We start from the raw sequence: 24,435 nt of genomic DNA on the forward strand, positions 1-24,435 counted from the left end.
GCTTTCCTGTGACAACGCTTCATGTAGATGTGCTTAATGGTGGGGAGGTCTTCACCCATGATAGACTGGGCCATATCCTTTACTTTTTGATACAACCTGTCTACACACTCTCCACTGCACATCTACAGAAGTTTGTCAAAGTGTTAGATGTCATAGCGAATCTCTGCAAACTGCTAATGAAGTAGAGGTTCTGTCGAGCTTTCTTCATAATTGCTCTTACATGCTGGGGCCAGGACAGGTCCTCAAAATAATAGCACCGGGGAATTTAAGGTTACAGACCCTCTCCTCCTCTGATCCTCTGATGAGGACTGGCTCATAGACCTCTGGTTCCCTTCTCCTGAAGTCAATATCAGATCCTTTGTCTTGCTGACATTGAGTAAGAGGTTGTTGTTCTGACACTACTCAGCCAGACTTTCAATTCCCTTCTCTATTCTAATGCCTGATGCAATACCAATGCTTTGTAAGGCATTGGTCAGAGCTCACTTGAGTATCGTGAGCAGTTTTTGGTCCCTTATCTAGGAAAAAATGTGCTGGCATTGGGGAGGGTCCGGTGGAGGGTCACGAGAATGATTCCAGGAATGAAAGGATTAACGTATGAGAGGCATTTGATGGTTCTTGCTGGAATTTAGAAGAATGAGGGGGGGATCTCATTGAAACCTATTGAATATAGAAAGGTCTAACTAGAATGGATGTGAGAGGATGTTTCCTGTGGTGGACGACTCTAGCATCAGAGGGCACAGCCTCAGAATACAGGGAGACATCTCTATTTGGGGTGGAGCTTAGGAGGACGATGGCACCTAATGGTGACTCTTTTGCTTGCATCTTCGGAAATAGCTCTATGACTATCTTTTGAAGACCGTGACCTGGAGCTACACGCTGACTTTGGTTCTTTGCGGGAATGGGACCTGCTCTCGGGGTCTCACGACTGGCCACTATTCGATGTACCAAGGACGCAGCCTAGAAGACTGGTGCGCCTTCAGGGTTGCAGGATTTTGTGGCTCCGGAGGCGGGCGGACTCGAGGTCGGTGCCGCCACAGGAAACTGGCGTGTCGTGGGAGTACACGGAAGATCGAAAGCAGCGAGCTGGCTGTGTGCCCAGAGACCCGAGTTCTTTGGGCACAGAGCTCAGCAAAAGAGACACAACGGACTTTCAACATTGTAAATGGGGACACATCTTTTTCCCTTACTCGGGAGAGAGAGAGAGCCTGGGGTATGTCGAATTACTGGGTGAATGAATAATATTTGGGGTCCTGCAAGTCTGTGTCTTTATTGATGCTTTGCTGCATGCTTGAGTGCTCGGTTGAGGGCGCCAATGCTTTTTTGCTGGTGGGGGAGGAGGGGATCATTACTTTGCTGCTGCTTATGTGTGGGGTGGGAGCTGGGGAGGCTTTGGGGTTCTAACATTTAGCTGCCGTTCATTTTTTGGGGCACTCCTCTATTTTCATGGATGGTTGCAAAGAAAAAGAATTTCAGGATGTCTATTGTACACATTTCTCTGATATTAAATGTACCTTTGAAACCTTTGAACAGAGATGAGGAGCAATTTCTTTAGCCAGAGGGTTGTGAATCTGTGGAATTCATTGCCACAGATGGCTGTGGAGCCCAAGTCATTGTGTACATTTAAAGTGGAGGTTGACAGGTTCTTGATTAGTCAGGGTGTCACAGGATACAGGAAGAAAGCAGAAAACTAGGTTTCAGAGAGATAATAAATCAACCGTGATAGAATGGCTGAGCAGATTCTATGGGCCGAATGGCTTAATCCTGCTCCAATGTTGTTTAGTCTTATGGTAACATATTGATGAGAAATTGATGGAAACCAGGGAAAGGTTCTTTGGGATGTACGCACAAAATGCTGGAGGAACTCAGCAGATCAGGCAGGAGCGATGGAGAGGAATAAACAGTCAACGTTTCGGGCTGAGATCCTTTAACAGAGTGGGAAAGGAAGGAGCAAAAGCCAGAATGAATAGCTGGGGGGAGGGGAAGTAGTACAAGCTGACAGGAGACAGGTGAGACCAGGTGACGGGGAAGTCAGAAGTACCCACCTGCTTCAAAAGGGCGACAATCATTCCAGTGCCCAAGAAGTTTAGGATGAGCTGCCTCAATGATTATCACCCAGTGGCTCTGACCTCTACGGTGATGAAGTGCTTTCAGAGGCTGGTCATGGCCAGGATCACCTCCTACCTAAGCAAGGACCCAGACCTGCTGCAGTTTGCCTACGGCCACAATAGGTCCACAGTAGATGCAATCTCACTGGCTCTCCACTCAGCCTGGGATCACCTGGGCAATTGCAATACCTATCTCAGAGTAGTCTTTACCGATTACAGCTCAACATTTAACACTATCGTACTGTCAGTAATAATCAACAAGCTCCAAACCCTGGGCCTCCATGTCTCCCCCGCAACTGGATTCTTGACTTCCTCACCGGGACACCACAGTTTGTGTGGATTCGAAATAACATCTCCTTCTTGCTGACAATTAACACTGGCACACCTCAGAGATATGTGCTTAGTCCACTGCTCTACTCTCTCTACACCCATGACCGTGCGGCTCGGAACAGCTCAAATGTCATCTATAAATTTGCCAATGACGTGACTATTGTTGGCAGAATTTCAGATGGTGCTGAAGAGGAGAAGATGGTGGCACGACGCAGCTCGCAGCGGCCACACCGGTGAATGATATCTGCTATCTGTCAAGTAGGGTGCCGTGCACAATCCTGATTTGATGGAGACAGACGTGAGAGCACAGAGGAACATCTGGTGAAACTTCTGAAATGCCTGCTTCGCTGCCGCTGCTACTGTGTGATCCAGAATCTCCAGAGGGGTAGGCCCCCAGTCCTCGGCTTTGCTTGTTGCTCGGCGGCCGGGGTGGGGTCGAAATGCTCAGCAGAGATGGTGCTCAGTGCTCAATGTCGGAGGCTCAAAGTTTTCAGACAGACTCAGAGTTGGCTGTGCTCGGGTGCTTCCAATGGTGCTGCATCGGCAAGTTTGCGGTGCTTGGAGGTTCATGGCAGGGAGAGTTTCTCCCTTCTACCGTCTGCGTGAGACGATGTTGCAACTACAACCTTGCACTCAACATCAGTAAGACCAAAAAAATTGATTGTAGACTTCAGGAAGGGGGAGTCAGGGGAACACACACCAGTCCTCATCGGGGGATCAGAATGGAAAGGGTGAGCAGCTTCAAGTTCCTGCGTGTCAACATCTCTGAGGATCTATCCTGGGTCCAACATATCGATGCAATTTCAAAGCAGCGGCTATATTTCATTGGGAACTTGAGGAGACTTGGTATGTCACCAAAGACACTCATGGAGAACATTCTAACTGGTTGCATCACCGTCCGGTACGGAGGGGCCAGTGCACAGGATCAGAAAAAGCTGCAGAAAGTTGCACACTCAGTCAGCTCCATCCTGGGCGCAAACCTCCCCAGCAACCAGGACATCTTCAAAGGGCGATGCCTCAGGAAGTGGGATCATTAGGGACCCCCAGTACAGAGGACATGCCCTCGTCTCATTGCTGTGATCAAGCAGGAGGTACAGGAGCCTGAAGACACACACTCAATGATTGGACAACTTATTTAATTTAAATTTTAATATATACTTATCTTAATTTATAGATTTAAAAAATTTTTATGTATTGCACTGTACTGCCACCACAAAACAACAAACTTCAGTTCGTTATATTAAACCCATTTCTCATTCTGACGGCAGGTGGGTGGAGGGAAAGAGATGAAGTGGGAAGCCGGGAGGGCATGGGTGGAAGACATCGACTTTCAGCTTCTTGGTTCATTCCACCCCCCCACTCCACCTACTCTCCTCCCTCCCACACTTATTAAGCTTCTCTTTATACCACTATAGCTCAGCCTCTGTCGCTCCAAAGAGTGTCACTGGCTAAGAGCGATGTGGTCAGCGAGCACTGAGGAGAGGTGATGTGGTCAGCTCATGGTCAGTCAGGATGCTGCTGTTCTTGACTTGGGGGAGAAGCCATTTATAACTGCAGCTCCGTACGGCTCCAGAAGTCGAAGCCCAAACGCAAAACTTGAGAGTGGTTGAGACGTGGGGTCGAGACTCCAAGGTCAAGCATGATCAGAGAGTCCTGGGGTTGATCCCCAGGGGCCGGCGAGGTCCGGAGGGCAAAGCTGAAGATCAAAACCCAGAGCTCGGCGAATCTGGAGGCATAGGCCTGAAAGGGGGGGGGGATCTGGAGGCAGAGGCCTGAAGGATGGAAATCAGGATGGAGGAGTGGGGCGGGTTGGTCTGGAGGCAAAGGCCCGAAGGCCGAAGCCCCTGAGTTGGCAGGTCTGAGGCCTGATGTTTGCAAGTCCAGGCCCAGGACTGAAGGTTGAAGGCTGATGTCTGAGAGTCTGTGAGGTCAAAGCCAAGGACATGGAGGCCCGGAGGCGGCCTGTCCTGGGGCTAGAGGTGTGTGTGAGAGAGCGAGAGAGAGTGGGAAAGGTTATGTCCTGGGGTTAGAGGTGTGTGTGTGAGAGAGAGAGTGGGAAAGGTTATGTCCTGGGGTTAGAGGTGTGTGTGAGAGAGAGAGTGGGAAAGGTTATGTCCTGGGGTTAGAAGTGTGTGTGTGAGAGAGAGAGTGGGAAAGGTTATGTCCTGGGGTTAGAAGTGTGTGTGTGAGAGAGAGAGTGGGAAAGGTTATGTCCTGGGGTTAGAGGTGTGTGTGTGAGAGAGGGAGTGGAAAAGGGCTTGTTTTGCTATTGTTGTTTTGTTTTGTTTTGTTTTGTTGTTATTGTTGGTGCTACTCCTGTCATTCTGCTGACCATTGTGGCCACTGGCTCACGTGGCGACACTCGCGGGCTGCCTCCAGCACATCCTAAAGCTGTGTTGGTTGTTACTCAAAATGGCGTATCTCTAATCAGAATCAGGATTAATTTCATTGGCCTATGTCGTGAAATTTGTTGCTTTGCAGCGGCAGTACATTCCAATAGATACATAGAAACATAGAGACATAGAAAATAGGTGCAGGAGTAGGCTATTCGGCCCTTCGAGCCTGCATCGCCATTCAGTATGATCATGGCTGATCATCCAACTCAGAACCTAGTACCAGCCTTCCCTCCATACCCCCTGACCCCTGTAGCCACAAGGGCCATATCTAACTCCCTCTTAAATATAGCCAATGAACTGGCCTCAACTGTTTCCTGTGGCAGAGAATTCCACAGATTCACCACTCTCTGTGTGAAGAAGTTTTTCCTAATCTTGGTCTTAAAAGGTTTCCCCCTCATCCTCAAACTGTGACCCCTCGTTCTGAACTTCCCCTCGTTCTGGATAATAATTAGAAAGCTATAAACTACAATAAGAAGTGATTTATAATTTCACTTCCTGTTTTGATGAACATGTGATAGATCAATTAATCTGAATTCTAACTGCCATGGTAGTCGGGCAGCATCACGGTAACAGTTGGCACAAGGACATCGAAGTTCAGAGTTCAATCCCGACACACTCAGTAAGGAGCTTGAATGTAGTCCCTGTGAAATGCGGGGGTTTCTTCCAGCTCGACTGGTTCCCTCCCACAGACGTACCAGGTAGTAGGTTAACTGGTCATTGTAAGATTGTCCTGTAATTAGGTTAGGGTTAAGTCAGGGTTTGCCAGGCAGTGTGGCTCGAAGAGCTGGAAGGGCCGGTTCTGTGCTGTATCTCCAAATAAATTAATTAAAGATCTTTCAGCTGCATCTTGGCATTGTATAAATAGTTCAGCTGTAAATGCGTTTTATACAGTATCAATAACACTCAGCAGTAATTGCATGTACAATATCAACAACCCTCAGCTGTAGTTCAGTTCGCAATCTAATGGTAAATAATTCTTCATCCATGAACGGCGATGATGTCTGTGAGCAGTGTAAATATAACCTTTACTGTAACTGAATCGTACGGTGCAATGCAATACGCTATTCTCGCAATGCTGACCGACGGCACTTATTGTTTATCTGTCCTTTCACAACCAGAATCAGGTTTATTATCACTGACATTTATTGTGAGATATGTTGTCTTGTGGCAGTACAGTTCAATACTTTAAGAAAATCTATAATTTGCAATAAAAAATATAAATATAAGACCATAAGATATAGGAGCAGAAATAGGCCATTTGGCCCATCAAGTCAGCTCTACCATTTCATCACGGCTGATTCAAATTTCCTCTCAGCCCCAATCTACTGTTTTCTCACTGCATCCCTTCATGCCCTGATCAATCAAGGATCTATCAACTTCTGCTTTAAATATACATGAAGACTTTCCCTCCACGGCCACAGATTCACCACTCTCTGGCTAAAGAAATTACTCCTCGTATCCGTTCTAAAAGGACACGCCTCTATTCTGAGAGGCTGTGTCCACTGGTCCTAGTCTCTCCCACCATAGGAAACATCCCCTCCACATCCACTCTATCAAGGCCTTTCACCATTCAATAGGTTTCAGTGAGTTTCCCCCCACCCCTCATTCTTTGAATTCTAGTGAATACAGGCCCAGAGCCATCAAACACTCTTCATATGACTACCCATTCAAACCTGGAATCATTTTCGTGAACCTACTTCGAACCCTCTCCAGTTTTAGTACATCCTTTCTAATATAAGTGGCCATAGAACTCTCACAATACTCCGTGAGGCCTCACCAGTGCTTTATAAAGTTTCAACACTACATTCTTGCTTTTCTATTCTAGTCCTCTTGAAATGAATGCTAACATTGCATTTGCCTTCCTCACCACAGACTCAACCTGCAAATTAACCTTTAGGGAATCCTGCACAAGGACTCCCAAGTCATTTAAAAATAATCGGTCTCAATACAGAACCCTGTGGAACACCACTAGTCACCGGCAGCTAGTCAGAAAAGTCTTCCTTTATTCCCACTCTTCACCTCCTGCCAATCAACCACGGCTTTATCCATGCTGGGATCTTTCCTGTAATATCATGAGCTCGTAGCTTGTTAAGCAGCCTTATGTGTAGCACTTATCAAAGGCCTTCTGAAAATCCAAGTACACTACATGAACTGATTTTCCTTTGTCTATCTTGCCTGTTATTTCTTCAAAGAATTCCATCAGACAAGATTTTTCCTTGAGGAAACCATGCTGACTATGACCTATTTTATCATGTGCCTCCAAGTACTCTGAGATCACATCCTTAATAATTAACTCCAACACCTTCCCAACCACTGAGGTCAGACTAACAGGCCCATAGTTTCCTTTCTTCTGCCTCTCTCCCTTCTTGAAGAGTGGAGTGATGTTTGCAATTTTCCAGTCTTCTGGTACCATTCCAGAATCTAGTGTTTCTTGAAAGATCATTACTAATGCCTCCACAATCTCTTCAGCCACCTCCTTCAGAACTCTGGGGTGTACACTATCTGGTCCAGGTGACTTATCTAACTTCAGGCCTTTCAGTTTCCTGAGAAACTTCTCTCTAGTTATGGTAACTTCACACACTTCATACCCCAGACTCCTGGAACTTCCACCATACTGCTAGAGTCTTCCACAGTGAAACCTGATGCAAAATACTTATTCAGTTTGTCCACTGTTGCATTGTCCCACATTACTACCTCTCTAGTATCATTTTCTATCAGTCCAATACTTCTGGTATCCTCTTGAATATTATTGGTTAACTTACTTTCATATGCCATCTTTACCTTCCAATTAACTTTTTTAGTTGCCTTCTGTTGGTTTTTAAAAGCTTCCCAGTCCTCCAACTTCCCACTTATCTTTGCTCTATTATATTCCCTCTCTTTGACATTTACGTTGGCTTTGACTTTTCTTGTTAGCTATGGTTGTGTCATCCTTCCTTTAGAATACATTTTCCTCTTTGGGATGTATCTATCCTGTGCCTTCCGAATTGCTTCCAGAAATTCCAGCCATTGCTGCTCTGCCATCATCCCTGCCAGTGTTCTTTTCCAATTAATTCTGGCCAACTCCTGTCTCATACCTCTGTAATTCCCTTCACTCCACTGTAATACTGACACAGCTGACTTTAGCTTCAAATTTCAGGGTGAATTCAATCATATTATGATCACTTTCTCCTAAGGGTTCTTTTACCTTAAGCTCTCTAATCAATTCTGGTTCACAACATCCAATCCAGAATAGCTGATCCTCCAGTGGGCTCAACCACGAGCTGCTCTAAAAAGCCATCTTGTAGGCACTCTAGAAATTGCCCCTCCTGCAATCCAGCACCAAACTGATTTCCCCAATCTACCTGCATATTGAAATCCCCCATGACTATTATAACATTGCCCTTTTGGCATGCATTTTCTATCTCCCATTGTAATTTGTAGGCAACATCCCTACCCTGTTTGGGGGTCTGTACTGTATACAGCTCTCATCAGGGTATTTTTACTTCTGCAGTCCAAAAAGAGAGCAGGATGTGCTGACATTGGAGAGGATTCAAAGGAGGTTCACAGAAATGATTCCATGGTTGAAAGGCTTATCACATGAGGAACATTTGATGGCTCTAGGACTGCACTCACTGGAATTCAAAATAATGAGGGGGGGAGAATCTCACTGAAACCTACTGAATTGCGAAAGGCCTTGATAGAGTGGATGTGGCGAGGATGTTTCCTATGATGCGGGAGTCGGAGACCAGAGGACGCTGCCTCAGAATTGAGCTACATCCTTTTATAAAGGAGATGATGAGGAATTTATTGAGCCAGAGAATGGTGAATCTGTGGAATTCATTGCCACAGGTGGCTCTGGAGGCCAAGTCATTCGGTGTATTTAAGGCAGACATTGATAGATTCTTGATTGGTCAGGGCATAAAGGGATATGGGGATTGGGGCTGAGAGGGAAAATGGATCAGTCACAATGAAATGGTGGAGCAGGCTCGATGGGCCAAATGGCCTAATTCCGCTCCTATATCTTAATGGCCTTATGGTAACCTTTGTTCCCGAGTTCATGGGTCATTAGCATAAGGATTTTACTGGGGTTGGAATAAAATTAAATTATTAACTAAATCAGAATCAGGTTTATTATCATGACATACATCATGAAATTTGTGTGGGGCAGCAGTGCAGTGTAATTACATAAAAATGACTAAGTTACAGTAAATATAAATAAAGAAACAAATCATGCATTAGAGAAAGAGTGATTTAGTGTTCATGATATACACATCTGTTACAAGGAAACAGGTTCACAGATTTGGTAATTGAGGCAGAAGGCACTGATTACGAATAAACACATGAATCATTTATTTATAAGCAGTAAAAGATTCGACCAAGCATCTAAGATCCCCCCCCCCAAGATACACAACTACAAAACTAAACATTCGACAAACGTATTTTGCTAAGAGTGTGTGTGGGGCCTCCTAAATCTGGAGCATTCTTTCCTAATGGTTCTTTAGCACGGGTCGCGACCTCAGTGTGCATGGGCCCTGGGGACGAAAGAAAAGAGGCTGAGCCTCCCACATGTGCTATCCTTATACCCCTGAGGTGTCATAGCACACGGGGTAACCAATGGGAAAGAGCTGCTGCATCCTTCAAATGGACCACTCGATGACCAGCACGATAGAAACGGCATTCAACCAACAAGTAAACTCACCCCCCACTTAACAACATGTGAATACGATGCAGTGGTGGTATCTTGTATGTTGGAAATAATAATTTAGGATCTGTGTCATTGTTCTCCAATCTTCGCCATTTCCTTGCAGTGGAGGAAGAAGAGTTTCTCTGTGTGGAGGCTTGCCTGCAGGCGAAGCTCTCCTAACGGAGAGCACATTTGAGCAATTGATGCCCAAAGATGTTGGAAATAATTCAGAAGATGTATAGCTCCGGTGGCTGAATATTGAGTTGAGTTGTTCTCCAATCTTGACACTTTACTTGCAGTGGATTGCCATGATTGGAGAACAACCATAATAAATATGATTCTGATTCTGATTAATATAATATGTTTTCATTCCAACCCTAGTAAAATCTTGACGTTGCTGAAGTCTTAAATGTCTTCTTCATTTCTATTTGCTCTTTTGCCTCTCAATTTATCCCATCATTTATCCTTATTCTGAACTCTGATGTCTTTTGGACACGATCCACTGTTCCTGATCTCAGTACACGAAGACCAAAAAGGACGCCACTTTAGCTGGGACACGGGAAGGTTCTGGCACAGGCAAACTTGAAGCAGGCACATGAAGTTTTAGAAGTGTGGCTCTCTTCTGATAACTCCGTAAACAAACATTTTGAAATAGACACCATCTAGGAACCCCAAAGAGCCAAGCAAAGGCGAGCCAATAGAATTCAAAAGTCAACGGAAGGGGTAACCAATCAGGACCAAGGCATGATCTGTGCACTGAAGATGTCACCTCGACTGGTGATGAAACGTGAACTCTGATGCTCCAAGCTGGAATAGTGTTGTGCTAACTGCAATGCTACTGTGGCGACCAATACTCTTGGGTGTTTGCTTTGTTTCCTTTCTGAGAACATATGCAAAATAGAAATATGAAAACATATTTGTAGCACTCGAACCATATAATGATCTAGATGGTTAGGCAGACTGGTTAAATCTGGCCCGAAGTGAAGGGTGAAGCGATCCCTGGGGACCAAACAAGGTATTCTGCATAAAACGAGAGAAGGTATTGCAACGTCTTGCCAATATTACATCAACAGAACCCATCTATCTGGAAGAGACATAAGCAGGAAACAGGGGGGCAACATTAAAATCTCCAGGATATGAGCCTTCATAGTTCTGGATGAACAGGGCCTTTTCTTTGATCAACGTCTTTTAGATTTTGGAAGCATGTTTTTTCCTGAAGATCTGCGGCATTTCTTCGGGAGCAGCTTTAAGTTCCCAGTTGTCAACACCTCATAAGATCTATCCTGAGCCCAACACTGTGATGTAATTACAAAGAAGACATGACAGTATGTTCTTTAGGAACTTGAGGAGGTTTGGTATGACACCAAAGATTCTAGCGAGTTTCTACGTGTACTGTGAAGAGCTTGCCAACTGGCTGCATCGCGGTTTGGTACGGGGGGTGCGGGGTGGGGCACTGCACAGGATTGGGAGGAGCCGCAGAGGGTTGTAGACTCAACCGGCACTAGCCTTCATACCATTGAGGACATCTTCTAACGGTGATGCCTCAAGAAGCTGGCATCCGCCACAGAGGACCCCCACCCTCCAGGACATACACGCTCTTCTCTCATTATTTCCACCAGGGAGGAGGTGCAGAAGCCTGAAGACCTCTTGGGAACAGATATTTCCTCTCCACCATCAAATTTCCGAACGATCCATGAACTCATGAACACTACATCACTATTCCTCTTTTCATCTCCTTATTTATTTGTGTTTTTGTAACTTATAGTAAATTTTTATGTCTTGCTCCGTACTGCTGGCACAAAACAACAAACTTCACGACAGTATATCAGTGATAATAAACCTGATTCTGATTTAGTTGAAACATTTTTTGATATGTTCACCAATCCCGATGAGGGCTTCTGGCCCAAAACATTGACTGTTTATTCCCCTCCCTAGATGTTCCTTATCTGCTGAGTTCCTCCAGCATTTTGAGTGTGTGTTGCTCAAGGTTTCAAAGTTCAAAGTACATTTATTATCAAAGTATGTATACATTATACAACCTTGAGATTCATCTCCTTACAGGCCAGCCACAATACAAAGAAGCCCAAAAGAACCCATTAAAAAGAAATTGTCAATCACCCAATGTGCAGAGAGAGAGAAAAACAAATCATGTAAACAATAAACACGAGCAAATAGCGTTCTGAACGGAAATCCACAGAGAATCCATCCACAGATCCTCAGTTCAGCGCAGAGCAGAGCCAAGTAAACCTTGTGGAGCACTGTTGAAGCAGCCTGTTCCTTGCCTTGGACCCTGTCACCCTGACGTTTTCGGTCTGGCCAGGTACTAAATCATCATCGTCCAAACATCAGGTTCAGTCGCTTCAATACACTCTGGGACCTGGACCCTGGATCGTACCTGGCCTTTTTGACTCAGCCCGGTGCTTAACTCGATCGAACCTTGGCTCTTTCTCGCTCTCAGTCTTGCCTCACCTCAGTTCCGCCACATTGAGTTGCCTCCAAGTCCAAAGGGAAGTAACAGGCTATTGTTTGCAATGGTCATTTCCCAGAAGAGTGATTAACAAAGTATTTAGCTATTTTTTTTGCTTCATTGGCCACCAGCCAGAAGTTGCTAAGACTCACTTGTGCCATCTTAAACTAGATTTCTTGCATGTGCGGAATCTCTCTCCTGTGATATCAACATGGGATACGACGTAACAATAATGGAAAATTGACCCAAAGGAGGCAGCACTCTACTTTAAATATTCCGGGATACAATGTGTTGAGGAAGAATAAGAAATGAAGAAAATGAACTTCTGAAAATGGTTTAAGTATCAGGGGTTCCTTAAGGTTGTTATAGTCAGGGGGTAGTAGTGGGGATAAGCCCCAACTACCTATTAAATACTCCCAATGGTGTGTGTCTCAAATAGCCTCTGACAACCAAGTCTAGTTCCTGGCCTTCGTGTGTAGGAGAAGGGGCAAAGGTGCCTTAAAACCAGTCACTTTGGGCAGATGGGGCTTGTTGGCTGACATCTAGGAGAAGGAGAACTCTGATCTCAAGCCTCCACTGCACTGCAGCTACACCCACTCATGGGCAACGTTTCGGGAGTAAACACCAAGGGAACAAACCCAGAGCTGGAGTTCAACACCGACTGGCAACTCCTGCAACACGGCTGGTGCCCGTCTGTCTCTGCCCTTCCTTGGGATTCATCAACTGTGTGGAGAGGGGGAGCCTGCTGCATAGGCCGCAGCTCGCTCTCCGTGGTCGACCCTGACCAATGGAGGCCTCGCAGAATCAGTATACAGAAGTGCTTTATATCATAACTTCCACTAAACAAGTCAGTAAACAGTTATTGTGTCTATAAAAGAAGTTACTCAACTGTGGAAGACCTTTTGATTGTGCACAGTCAGCTGTCTGGGAATTAAGCATGAGGCGAGCGATGAATCATTATTTAACTAATCTAAAAAAAATGTTATGTAAGTGTATATTTCCTTAGGCACAGTGATTAAAATTGCAGACAGTACTCCAAGTGTAAACTCATCAAAGCCCTCCCATTCAAAAATATTCAAATACTATAAAAGCAGGTGTAAAAAAATGCTTTGAAGGTGAAGGCAGGTAATAACAGGGAAATGTTACAGGAAGGGAATTCTGGGGATCGAGATTTGCACAGACAGCTGGAAGCATGATCATCCGTATAAGACATATAGTAGGGACCGAATTAGGCCATTCAGCCCATTGAGTCTGCTTTTCCATTCAATCCTGGCTCAGTTTTTATTTAATTTTAATTCTATTTTATTTAGAGATGCAGCACCTTTCGGCCCAGCAACTCCCAATTTAATCCTAGCCTAATTACGGGACGACTTACAACGACCAATGAACCTGCCGACTGGTACGTCTTTGGACTGTGGGAAGAAACCGCGACACTGGGAGGGAACCCATGTGGTCATGGGGAGAACGTACAACCTCGGTACAGGCAGTGGCGGGAAATGAAGTGGGCACGGTAAAGCATTGTGCTAACCACTATGCCAGCCATAATCTCCTGCCTTCTCTCTATAACCCTCATCTGCACTGAAGAATAGAGACTATATGACATAGGAGCAGAATTTGGCCATTCAGCCCATCGAATCTTTACGAATTTAAAGATAAAGGTTAGCTTTATTTGTCACATGTACATCGAAGCATACTGAAATGTGGTGTTTGCACCAAATCAAATCAGCAAGTATTGTGCTGGGCAGCCCGCAAGCGTCACCATGCTTCCTGCACCAACAGAGCACGCCCACACCTCACTAACCCTAACCTCAGATGTCACTGGGTTGTGGGAGGTCCCAGAGGAGACGCACGTGATCACGAGGAGAAGATATAAACTCCTTACAGGCAATGGTGGGAATGCAACCTCGATTGGTGACTGCCAGAGCTGTAGAGAAATGCGTTAACTGCTATGGTATTGTGCACCGCTTTGCTATTCAATCGAGGATTTTTTTTCGCAGATAACAGGAATTCTGCAGATGCTGGAAATTCAAGCAACACCCATCAAAGTTGCTGGTGAACGCAGCAGGCCAGGCAGCATCTCTAGGAAGAGGTGCTGCCTGGCCTGCTGCGTTCACCAGCAACTTCTATGTGTGTTGCGAGGATTTTTTTTTCCATGATTCTCACGCCTTCCCTTCATAATCTTGATATGGACTGAAAAATAAAAACTATAAGACATAGGAGCAGAATGAGGCCATTCAGCCCATCAGGTCTGCTCTGCCATATGATCATGGCTAATTTATTTTCCCTCTCAACCTTGCTTCTTCCTTTTGATGCCTTTACTAATCAAGAACCTATCAACCTCTGTTTTATGTACAGTATACCCAATAACTTCACCTCCACAGTCGTCTATGGCAATGAATTCCACAGATTCAGCACTCTGACTAAAGAAATTCCTCCTCATCTCCATTGTAAAGCGATGCCCTTGTATTCTGAATACTCAATGAGTTGGCCTCCACAGCCATCCATGGCAATGAATAGAGCGGAGACAGCCAGTGCAAAAAGGCGGAGGAAAAGTGTGGAACAAGTTCTGGTAAGCAATGTGTGGATCCAGGGGGAGAGGAGTGATAGCTCGGTGAAGGGAAGATTGGAAATTGTGATAAAGACTATGTTGGATTGGGTTGTAAATTGTTACTTTTCTTGTAGTGTAACTTTTTTATGCCTGTCTATATTTTTATATAATCACCCATATACCTGTGGTAGGGAAGATGTGAAGTGCTCCTTCCCTCTGCTAGTCTGCAGGTCACCCTTGGGTATCTTCTTAGCCCATTGCCTTCTTCTGGGCAGTGTCTTTACAAGATGGGTGATCCCATCCACTATCGAAACTCTTCTGAGATTGTCTGCCCGGTGTCAGTGGTCGCATAACCCACAAGGCTGTGTGCTTAGCACTGTGTGTTTACACTGCTAACACATGACTGTGCAGCCAGATTCAGGGAGAACCTGATCATTAAATTTGCTGATGATACCACAGTGGTGGGGCTCATCAGCAAAAATGATGAAACAATGTACAGGGAGGAGGTCAAACACCTAGAGAGCTGGGGCAGGGATAACAACTTGATGCTTAATGGCACCAAAACCAAGGAGATGATCGTCGATTTCAGACGGTCTCAGCCTGAGCACACACCCCTCAGCGTCAGCGGCTCCACAGTGGAGAGAGTGGAAAACATCAAGTTCCTTGGGATGCAGATCTCAGACAATCTCACCTGGTCCAGGAACACCACTGGGATTGTGAAACGGGCCCAGCAGAGATTGCACTTTCTGAGGAGGCTTAAACAAGCATCACTCCCCACTAACATCTTAACTACATTCTACAGAGGCGTGGTTGAGAGTGTGCTGACCTTTTGCATCACAACCTGGTACTCCAGCTGCAGTGCTGTCGACAAAAAAGCCTTGCAGAGGGTGGTTAGGGGAGCAGAGAAGGTTAATGGGGTCTCCCTACCTTCTGTCCAAGACCTCTTTCAGAGCCGATGCCTCCAGAAGACACGGTACATCATTAAAGACCCCTCACACCCTCTCCATGAACTGTTTGTTCTTCTGCCATCAGGCAAACTTTACAGGAGCATCAAAACTAAAACCACAAGGCTACTAAACAGCTTCCTCCCACAGGCAGTCAGACTGCTAAATAGCTGCTCTACCTGACTCTGCTTTGGACACTTTTAACTTTCACTGGACACTTATAACTGATTTTAACTGACATGTGGCTGTTGTCTTTCACTATTTATTGTTAAGTTTATTATTTAGTGTTGCATTTGTTATGTTATGATTGCACTGCTCCTGGGAGACGCTGTCTCATTCTGCCCTGCAGAGCTAATGTGCGGTTAGAATGACAATAAAGTTTTTTGAATCTTTGAATCTTGAATCTTGTGATATGCACCAGCTGCTCTTATGACCATCCACCACCTGCTCCCATGGCTTCATGTGGCCCTGATCAGGGGGCTAAGCAGGGGCCACACTTTGTCCAAGGGTCACCTGCAAATTAGTGGAGCAAAGAAGTGCCATACACCTCCTTTGGTAGAGACATATCTTTACCTCGCTACTCTGACATCTCTAAATAAATAAATGAAATCAACAAGTTTTATGCATTGTTCTTAACTTCCAAAGAAGCTTCTGATAGTAAAAACATCAGGATCCAACAGGCGGAGGCCACAGATGATGGAATCTGATAGGAGAAGAAGGAGGAGCTTAGAACCAAATAAGGGATGCGGGATAGGTCCTTGGTAAGGGGATGCAGTTTGACGAGTGTGAGGGTGATGGGCAGAGAGGGAAAATAAGTAGGTGTAGGAGGAACAAGAAGATAAAGAAAAGGGACAGAAGGGAACAGTTTACTTAAAACTGGAGAATTCAATGTCCAAAATGGTTCAAAGGTTCATTAATTATCAAAGTATACAACTCTGAAATTCTTCTTCTCCAGATAGCCACGAAATCAAGAAAGAAGAGAATGGCAGCACAATCACCAACCCCTAAATCCCTCCGCCCCTCACAAAAAAATGAACAAAAATGGAACAGGCACATCGGCCCCCAAATCCCCCTCTCCCGCACACAACAAAACCAAGAAAGATTGGGCAAACAACATGGGATATAAAAATCTGTAAGTCTGAAAAAAAAAAGCCAAAATTGAGTGCCTGCCTGATGGACTCACCAAATACCTCTAGCGTGTTGCTCAGAAGCAAAACATACTCACCCTGGTTTGTCTTACAAGAATGAGGAAAGAAAAGAAAATAGTTACAAAGCAGTGATTCGAAGTTATTATTTTGCCAAGTTAAAAAAAATCCACTCCTGAAAACACAAGAAATTTTGCAGATGTTAGAAATCCAGAGGAAGGCACACAGAACGCTGGAGGTACTCAGCAGGGTGTTTTGGCCTGAAACGTTGACTGTTTATTTCTCTCCATAGATGCTGCCTGACCTGCTGAGTTCCTCTAGCTCTTGACTTCCAGCATCTGCAGAATCTCTTGTGTTTATGACTTTCCTGCTCCTCTCCTTCTCCTCCCTCCATTCAGGCAGAAGATACAAAAGCCTGAAAGCACGTACCACCAGGCTCACGGACAACTTCTGCCTTGCTGTTATAAGACAATGAAATTATTCCCTAGTACGCAAAGATGGGTTTTTCACTTCACAATCTACCTTGCTTATGGGAGAGCACCATGGTAGTGTAGCGGTTAGCGTAATGCTATTTCAGGGTTGTGAGTTCAATTCAGGCGTTGTCTGTAAGGAGTTTGTATATAATTCCTGTCAGCACGAGGCTTTCCTCTGGGTGCTCAGATTTCTGCCCACAATCCAATGACAAACTGGTTAGTACGTTAATTGGTCAGTGTAAATTGTCCTGCAGTTAAGCCAGGATTAAATAGGCAGATCGCTGGATGGCGCGGCCTGTTGGGCCTTTAATGATGGATGCTGCCTTTTTGAGGTACGTGGCCAAATGGTTAAGGCATTGGACTAGCGACCTGAAGGTCGTGAGTTCGAGCCCCAGCCGAGGCAACGTGTTGTGTCCTTGAGCAAGGCACTTAATCACACATTGCTCTGCGACGACACTGGTGCCAAGCTGTATGGGTCCTAATGCCCATCCCTTGGACAACATTGGTGTCATGGAAAGGGGAGACTTGCAGCATGGGCAACTGCTAGTCTTCCATACAACCTTGCCCAGGCCTGTGTCCTGGAGAGTGAAGACTTTCCAGGCGCAGATCCATGGTCTTGCAAGACTAATGGATGCCTTTTTGGGGTGTCGCATTTTGAAGATGTCCTGGATACTGGGGAGGCTAGTGCCCGTGATGGAGCCGGCTGAGTTTGCATCTTTCTGCAGTTAAAAAAAGTCGGATCCTGTGAAGCTTTTCACTGTATCTTGGAACATTGAAAATAATAAACCAATTTACCAGTTTAATTGTTCTGCAGCCCAGTGGAGAGACAATTAGGGCTGCCACCCTACTGTTCCAGCAACCTTCATTCAATCCTGACCCTTGTTAGGGTCTTCCCACATAATGACCCCATGGATTTCCTCTGAGGGCTGCTGGTTTCCTCCCATGTTGCAAAGATGTGCAGATTGGTAGATTAATAAGTTATTGTAGATTGCCCTTATTGTAGGTAAGTGTTACCATCGGCCAAAGGAGCAGAATTAGGCCAGTCAGCCCATTGAGTCTACTGTGCCATTCCACCAGAGCTCATTTCCAAAACAGACTTTTCTCTCGTTCTTCCTTTACAGCAGGAATTCATAACATTTTTTATGCCATGGACCCCTCCCATTAACTGAGTCCATGCACCCCAAGTTGAGAACCCCGCTTTAGAGCAAGTACAGTGGATTCCAGTTAATTGGGCCAGCTGCTTATTTGGGAAAATTCTTAAAGAACAAAAACTAATCTAGAAACTACGTAGGATTCCCTTTCTTAATTGATGCAGGAGGCTGCTGCCGAAGAGTTTCTAACTGGCGTTCCAACATGTGTACTTGTGTACAGCACCATACTAAAAGTGAACAACTTTTAAATAGTGTCTGCTGTGTGCATTTGTGTTCAAAAACAGTGATTTTTGTCGCTGACAGTTAGCAAGAAATAAGCAGCAAGATCATTCAGATTTGTTTTGCTCACTGCAGTTTCAAGCGTTCAGGCTTGCAGATGCCAGAAATGCTGGGGAGTGAAAATGAAATGATTTCACTACTTCAACAAGTTAGGAACTATGAAGAATTTGAAGGTATGGACGATTGTCTTGCATGTTACAACAAGAGTGAAAATTTGGAAAATGCAATAGTATTGTTTGAAAGCAGTTTATTATCTGTGCTGATTTTGTTCATTTACAGTCAATCGAAAGAGCACGGCAGCGTGCACTGGATGAATTCCTCCGTCAATAACTATTAGGAACTAATGTACGGTTTTAAAGTACTGTAGTAGTATTGATGGTGTTCTAATTTGTTCTGTACTTCATTTAAATACGTAATTTTTTAGTCAGTTAAATGATAGTTTGTGTTTTTTTTATACCTTTTTAAATTATTTCCATGAAACTTTGGCTGATTTGGGCAGCTGCTTAATTGGGCCAAAATGTACTGGTCCCAATTAACTAGAATCCACTGTATCCACTGATAATCCGGTGCTCCCGATGTGGCGAGACCCGATGCAGACTGGGAGACCGCTTTGCTGAACACCTACGCTCTGTCCGCCAGAGAAAGCAGGATCTCCCAGTGGCCACACATTTTAATTCCACATCCCATTCCCATTCTGACATGTCTGTCCACGGCCTCCTCTACTGTAAAGATGAAGCCACACTCAGGTTGGAGGAACAACACCTTATATTCCATCTGGGTAGCCTCCAACCTGATGGCATGAACATTGACTTCTCTAACTTCCGCTAAGGCCCCACCTCCCCCTCGTATCCCATCCATTATTTATTTTTATACACACATTCTTTCTCTCACTCTCTTTTTTCTCCCTCTGTCCCTCCGACTGTACCCCTTGCCCATCCTCTGGGTTCCCCCCCCCCCACTTTTCTTCTCCCTGGGCCTCCTGTCCCATGATCCTCTCATATCCCCTTTTGCCAATCACCTGTCCAGCTCTTGGCTCCATCCCTCCCCCTCCTGTCTTCTCCTATCATTTTGGATCTCCCCCTCCCCCTCCCACTTTCAAATCTCTCACTAGCCCTTCCTTCAGTTAGTCCTGAAGAAGGGTCTCGGCCCGAAACGTCGTCTGTACCTCTTCCTAGAGATGCTGCCTGGCCTGCTGCGTTCACCAGCAACTTTGATGTGTGTTGCTTGAATTTCCAGCATCTGCAGAATTCCTGTTGTATCCACTGTATATCTTTTTTTTTTAGGTCAGGTGACAAAATTGTACATAATACCTTATATGTTGCTCCCTCATACTGTGCATAATTGTAGGTGGACATATTTACCATCTTACTCAAACATTCGTGATAAATGACAATTTTTTAATCGATCAAACTCAAGTTTATGGATAATAAAAACTTACAAGAATAAAGCGTGCAATGCCTATTGATTTTTTTACATTCATAGTCAATGCTTTCAGCACTGTTCTGTTATGTTCCTACACACCGCTGCCACTCCTGTGCTCTCCCGGGGGTGGTACACGACCATTATCACTGAAGGGTCTTCTCGGTAACATACATTCTACACTTCAATATACCTGTGCATACTAATAGAAACATAGAAACATAGAAAATAGGTGCAGGAGTAGGCCATTTGGCCCTTCGAGCCTGCACCGCCATTTATTATGATCATGGCTGATCATCCAACTCAGAACCCTGCCCCAGCCTTCCCTCCATAACCCCTGATCCCCATAGCCACAAGGGTCATATCTAACTCCCTCTTAAATATAGCCAATGAACTGGCCTCAACTGTTTCCTGTGGCAGAGAATTCCACAGATTCACCACTCTCTGTGTGAAGAAGTTTTTCCTAATCTCGGTCCTAAAAGGCTTCCCCTTTATCCTCAAACTGTGACCCCTCGTTCTGGACTTCCTCAACATCGGGAACAATCTTCCTGCATCTAGCCTGTCCAATCCCTTTAGGATTTTATACGTTTCAATCAGATCCCCCCTCAATCTTCTAAATTCCTACGAGTACAAGCCCAGTTCATCCAGTCTTTCTTCATATGAAAGTCCTGCCATCCCAGGAATCAATCTGGTGAACCTCCTTTGTACTCCCTCTATGGCAAGGATGTCTTTCCTCAGATTAGGGGACCAAAACTGCACACAATACTCCAGGTGTGGTCTCACCAAGGCCTTGTACAACTGCAGTAGTACCTCCCTGCTCCTGTACTCGAATCCTCTCGCTATAAATGCCAGCATACCATTTGCCTTTTTCACCGCCTGCTGTACCTGCATGCCCACTTTCAATGACTGGTGTATAATGACACCCAGGTCTCGTTGCACCTCCCCTTTTCCTAATCAGCCACCATTTAGATAATAATCTGTTTTCCTATTTTTGCTACCAAAGTGGATAACTTCACATTTATCCACATTAAATTGCATCTGCCATGAATTTGCCCACTCACCCAACCTATCCAAGTCACTCTGCATCCTCTTAGCATCCTCCTCACAGCTAACACTGCCACCCAGCTTTGTGTCATCCGCAAACTTGGAGATGCTGCATTTAATTCCCTCATCCAAGTCATGAATATATATTGTAAACAACTGGGGTCCCAGCACTGAGCCTTGCGGTACCCCACTAGTCACCGCCTGCCATTCTGAAAAGGTCCCGTTTATTCCCACTCTTTGCTTCCTGTCTGCTAACCAATTCTCCACCCACATCAATACCTTACCCGCAATACCGTGTGCTTTAAGTTTGCACACTAATCTCCTGTGTGGGACCTTGTCAAAAGCCTTTTGAAAATCCAAATATACCACATCCACTGGTTCTCCCCTATCCACTCTACTAGTTATATCCTCAAAAAATTCTATGAGATTCGTCAGACATGATTTTCCCTTCACAAATCCATGCTGACTTTGTCCGATCATTTCACCGCTTTCCAAATGTGCTGTTATCACATCTTTGATAACTGACTCCAGCAGTTTCCCCACCACCGACGTTAGGCTAACCGGTCTATAATTCCCCGGTTTCTCTCTCCCTCTTCCCCTTTAATGCAGACATATCTCAATACCTCGACATTGCGAAATGATTAACACTTCCGTTTTTTCAACCGAAGTAGACAACCACACATATTTCCACACTGTACTCTGTTTGCTGTGCTGCTGAGCAGTCTGTCTGCTTTTGAAATTTCTACCCCCGTATTACAAAAAAAACCCTACGCTACACTGCATCTTTCCGTGGTCAAATAACTTCTGCACAGTGGGGACCACAATTTCTTAGATGTTTGAGTGTTACAGCTACGACGATTCTTTCCAAGTATTATAACCTGTGTATCACGAATATTACTTTTATGCAAGTTATTTTGCTACAAAGAGTAATTGAAAATACACCAACACGAGAGCAGTTCCTGTTTGGGCACAGATGGGGAACTGTTTGTCGGAAAAGAGAGGAAATTTTAAAATATTACATCTTTGCCCTACTAGCACTGAACAAATAGAGGTGCATCGCGTGGTAAACCTGTGGGGCGATTAAATGGCGAAAGGAACAATAGCGGGACCGACAGCGCGGCGCTAACTACAAAAACTACACAGCCGGACTTCGCGAACGGAGCGTGCAGCCGCTCGGCCAATCAAAACGCGGCTCCCGCGGGGGCCGGTCCAATCGCACCCGGCCGCTAATCATAGGTTCGATTTCTCCCCGAGCTGAGGCTGAAGTGAACAAACAAACACTCAGCCTGCGCTGGCATCCCACCAGCGCATCTGTTGACACTAGCGGACAACGGCCAACCACGCGCTTTCCGACCCAGCCAATCAAACCCAGAGCATGGAAGAGAGTTAGTCGGAGACACCCAATGAACGGAGGCTGTTTATTCAGTGACGGTGACATTCTCCAATGGAGTAGGAGATGTTGGGCCGCGTCTCCGTTCTGACAGTCAGGTGGCGAATGAGAGAAGGGCTCGAACAGGGAGGACCAATCAGACACGATGTGGCGCGGAGTCGGCGGCAGACCAATCGGAGAAGTTGTGTTATCGTTTCCGTGAGCAGGGGGTCGGTGAGGAGGCTTCAGCCAATGGGAGTTGGCGTGTCATGCGGCCGTCGGGGCGGCAGGCTCTGTTCGGAGGGTAGAGTTAGTGGCGACCGTGCTGTCGGTGCGGCCATGGCTGGAGTGTGTCGGGGCGCGATGCTCGGCTTGGCGATGCTGGCGATCGGCGTATCCCGCGCTCTCGGTGAGTCAGCGGGAGGTGTGGGGGTTTGTAACGGTGGCGGGCTGGGCTGGGCTGGGCCGGGGTTGCAGTTAACCTTTCTTGCAGCCTCCCAACATGGCGAGGGGCCGGGGCGAGGAGGAGGAGGGCGGGGGAGGGGAGGAGTGGTGTGGTGTGGTGTGGGGGTGTTGGGACCGGATTGTTCCCCTAGGGTGTGGGGTCCCGAGTGAAGGTGACGGAAAATGAAGCCATTGTTTCTGAGCTGGGATGGGGTGGCGTGGGAGGGGGAGCCCCTGCCCCCTCTTTCTCTCTCCCTCCCTTCCTTCCCGGGTCAAACCTTGACACCAGGTCCGTCACCCGGACCTGTGGTGGTGCTGACCACCCCTCCGACCAGCGGGACAGCGCGGCCGGGAGCTGCGCCGTTTTATCTCGTCCAAACTTTGACCGGCCAGACCCGGTGGTGGTGCTGGTGGTGGGAGATGGGCTGGATGGTAGGGCTGTATTATTACACCAGTTACAAAATCTTCTTCCCCCTCTTGCAGCCAAATCATACTTGTTTTCTTTTGTTTCTGCATCCCCGTCTCACTGCCAAACATACTGCAGGTCGGTTCGTGACAGTCACCGAATTAAAATCCTTTCAGTAACTAAGTGCACGTGTGAATTTGTAGCTTTGGGCAAACAACTTGTTATCCGTTTTGTATAGTTTTGGATGTAAACACGGGAACATCCACGGCAGTTTGGAACTCGTCTTGTGATCTCTTGATGGAAAACTGTATCAATTCGTGGCACTCTTTTTGGAGAAGGATCACTCTAGTTGACCTGTTTATGAAACGGTCAGGAGAGCAGTGTCGCAATAGCAGCTGCTGCTATGGAATAACTTTAAGTATTCTTTGTAACAGAATAACTTGCGCAAAAGTAACATTCGTAGTAGACAGTTAGTTATTGTCATTGCTGAGAGCAACGAGATTGCAGTGCTACTCCATTAGTGCAAAGACATCGTACTGGCGATTCAATTACTAAAAGACAATGACTACATTGAAAATAACGCCTGGGTTATTCAGAATGACATCTAAGCTACAACTGAATTACAAACAAGTGTAAGATTAAAAGAAACAGTGGCTGACCCGTTTAAATGTTGCGCACCGGCTGTTATAAAATCCAAAGATTAAATATAAAATAACATCAAGAATTGAACAAAAATTTAAATACATGCCCACGTATTGCACTTAGTGATTGTCTAGTGACTTTGGGGGGGGGGAGGGGGTTTGTTCAGATGCGCAACAGCCCTGGGGAAAAAAGTTGTTTATCATTCTGGATATCCATGCCGGTTGCTGCTGTGTGGTAGGAGATTGAGCAGGTAGTTACTGGGATGGAATGAGTCCATTATAATGTTGTGCCATCAGGTAGAGGGTACAAGAGCCTCAGGACTGGTACCACCAGGTTCAAGAATGGTTACTGCCCCTCAACCGTCAGGCTCTTGAACAAAAGGGGACAGCTACACTCCTCTATTGAGGTGTTCCCACAACCAATGATCTCACTTTCAGGACTCCGTGTCTTGTTATTATTTATTGCTATTTATTTATGTTTGTATTTGCACAGTTTGTTGTCTTCTGCACTCTGGTTGATCTTTCATGGATCCTGTTTTAGTTGCTATTCCATAGATTTGCTGAGTATGCCCACAGGAAAATGAATCTCAGGCTTGTAACCTCGGATTAGT

General features: G+C 45.6%; 1 protein-coding gene across 2 annotated transcripts in view; it reads left to right on the forward strand.

Annotated features, from left to right (window-relative positions):
- The first annotated feature begins 22,448 nt into the window (after nucleotides 1-22,448).
- Nucleotides 22,449-24,435, forward strand: part of tgfbr1b (transforming growth factor, beta receptor 1 b) — a 97,095-nt gene continuing 95,108 nt past the window's right edge. For both annotated transcript variants that reach the window (XM_072252040.1, XM_072252050.1), the window contains exon 1: nucleotides 22,449-22,742. In XM_072252040.1, coding sequence (XP_072108141.1) covers nucleotides 22,460-22,742 — 283 coding nt within the window. In that variant the 5' untranslated portion in view covers nucleotides 22,449-22,459. The remainder of the gene's footprint in view (nucleotides 22,743-24,435) is intronic.

The sequence above is a fragment of the Mobula birostris genome, chromosome 1 (assembly GCF_030028105.1).
Source record: "Mobula birostris isolate sMobBir1 chromosome 1, sMobBir1.hap1, whole genome shotgun sequence".
Classification (NCBI taxonomy): domain Eukaryota; kingdom Metazoa; phylum Chordata; class Chondrichthyes; order Myliobatiformes; family Myliobatidae; genus Mobula; species Mobula birostris.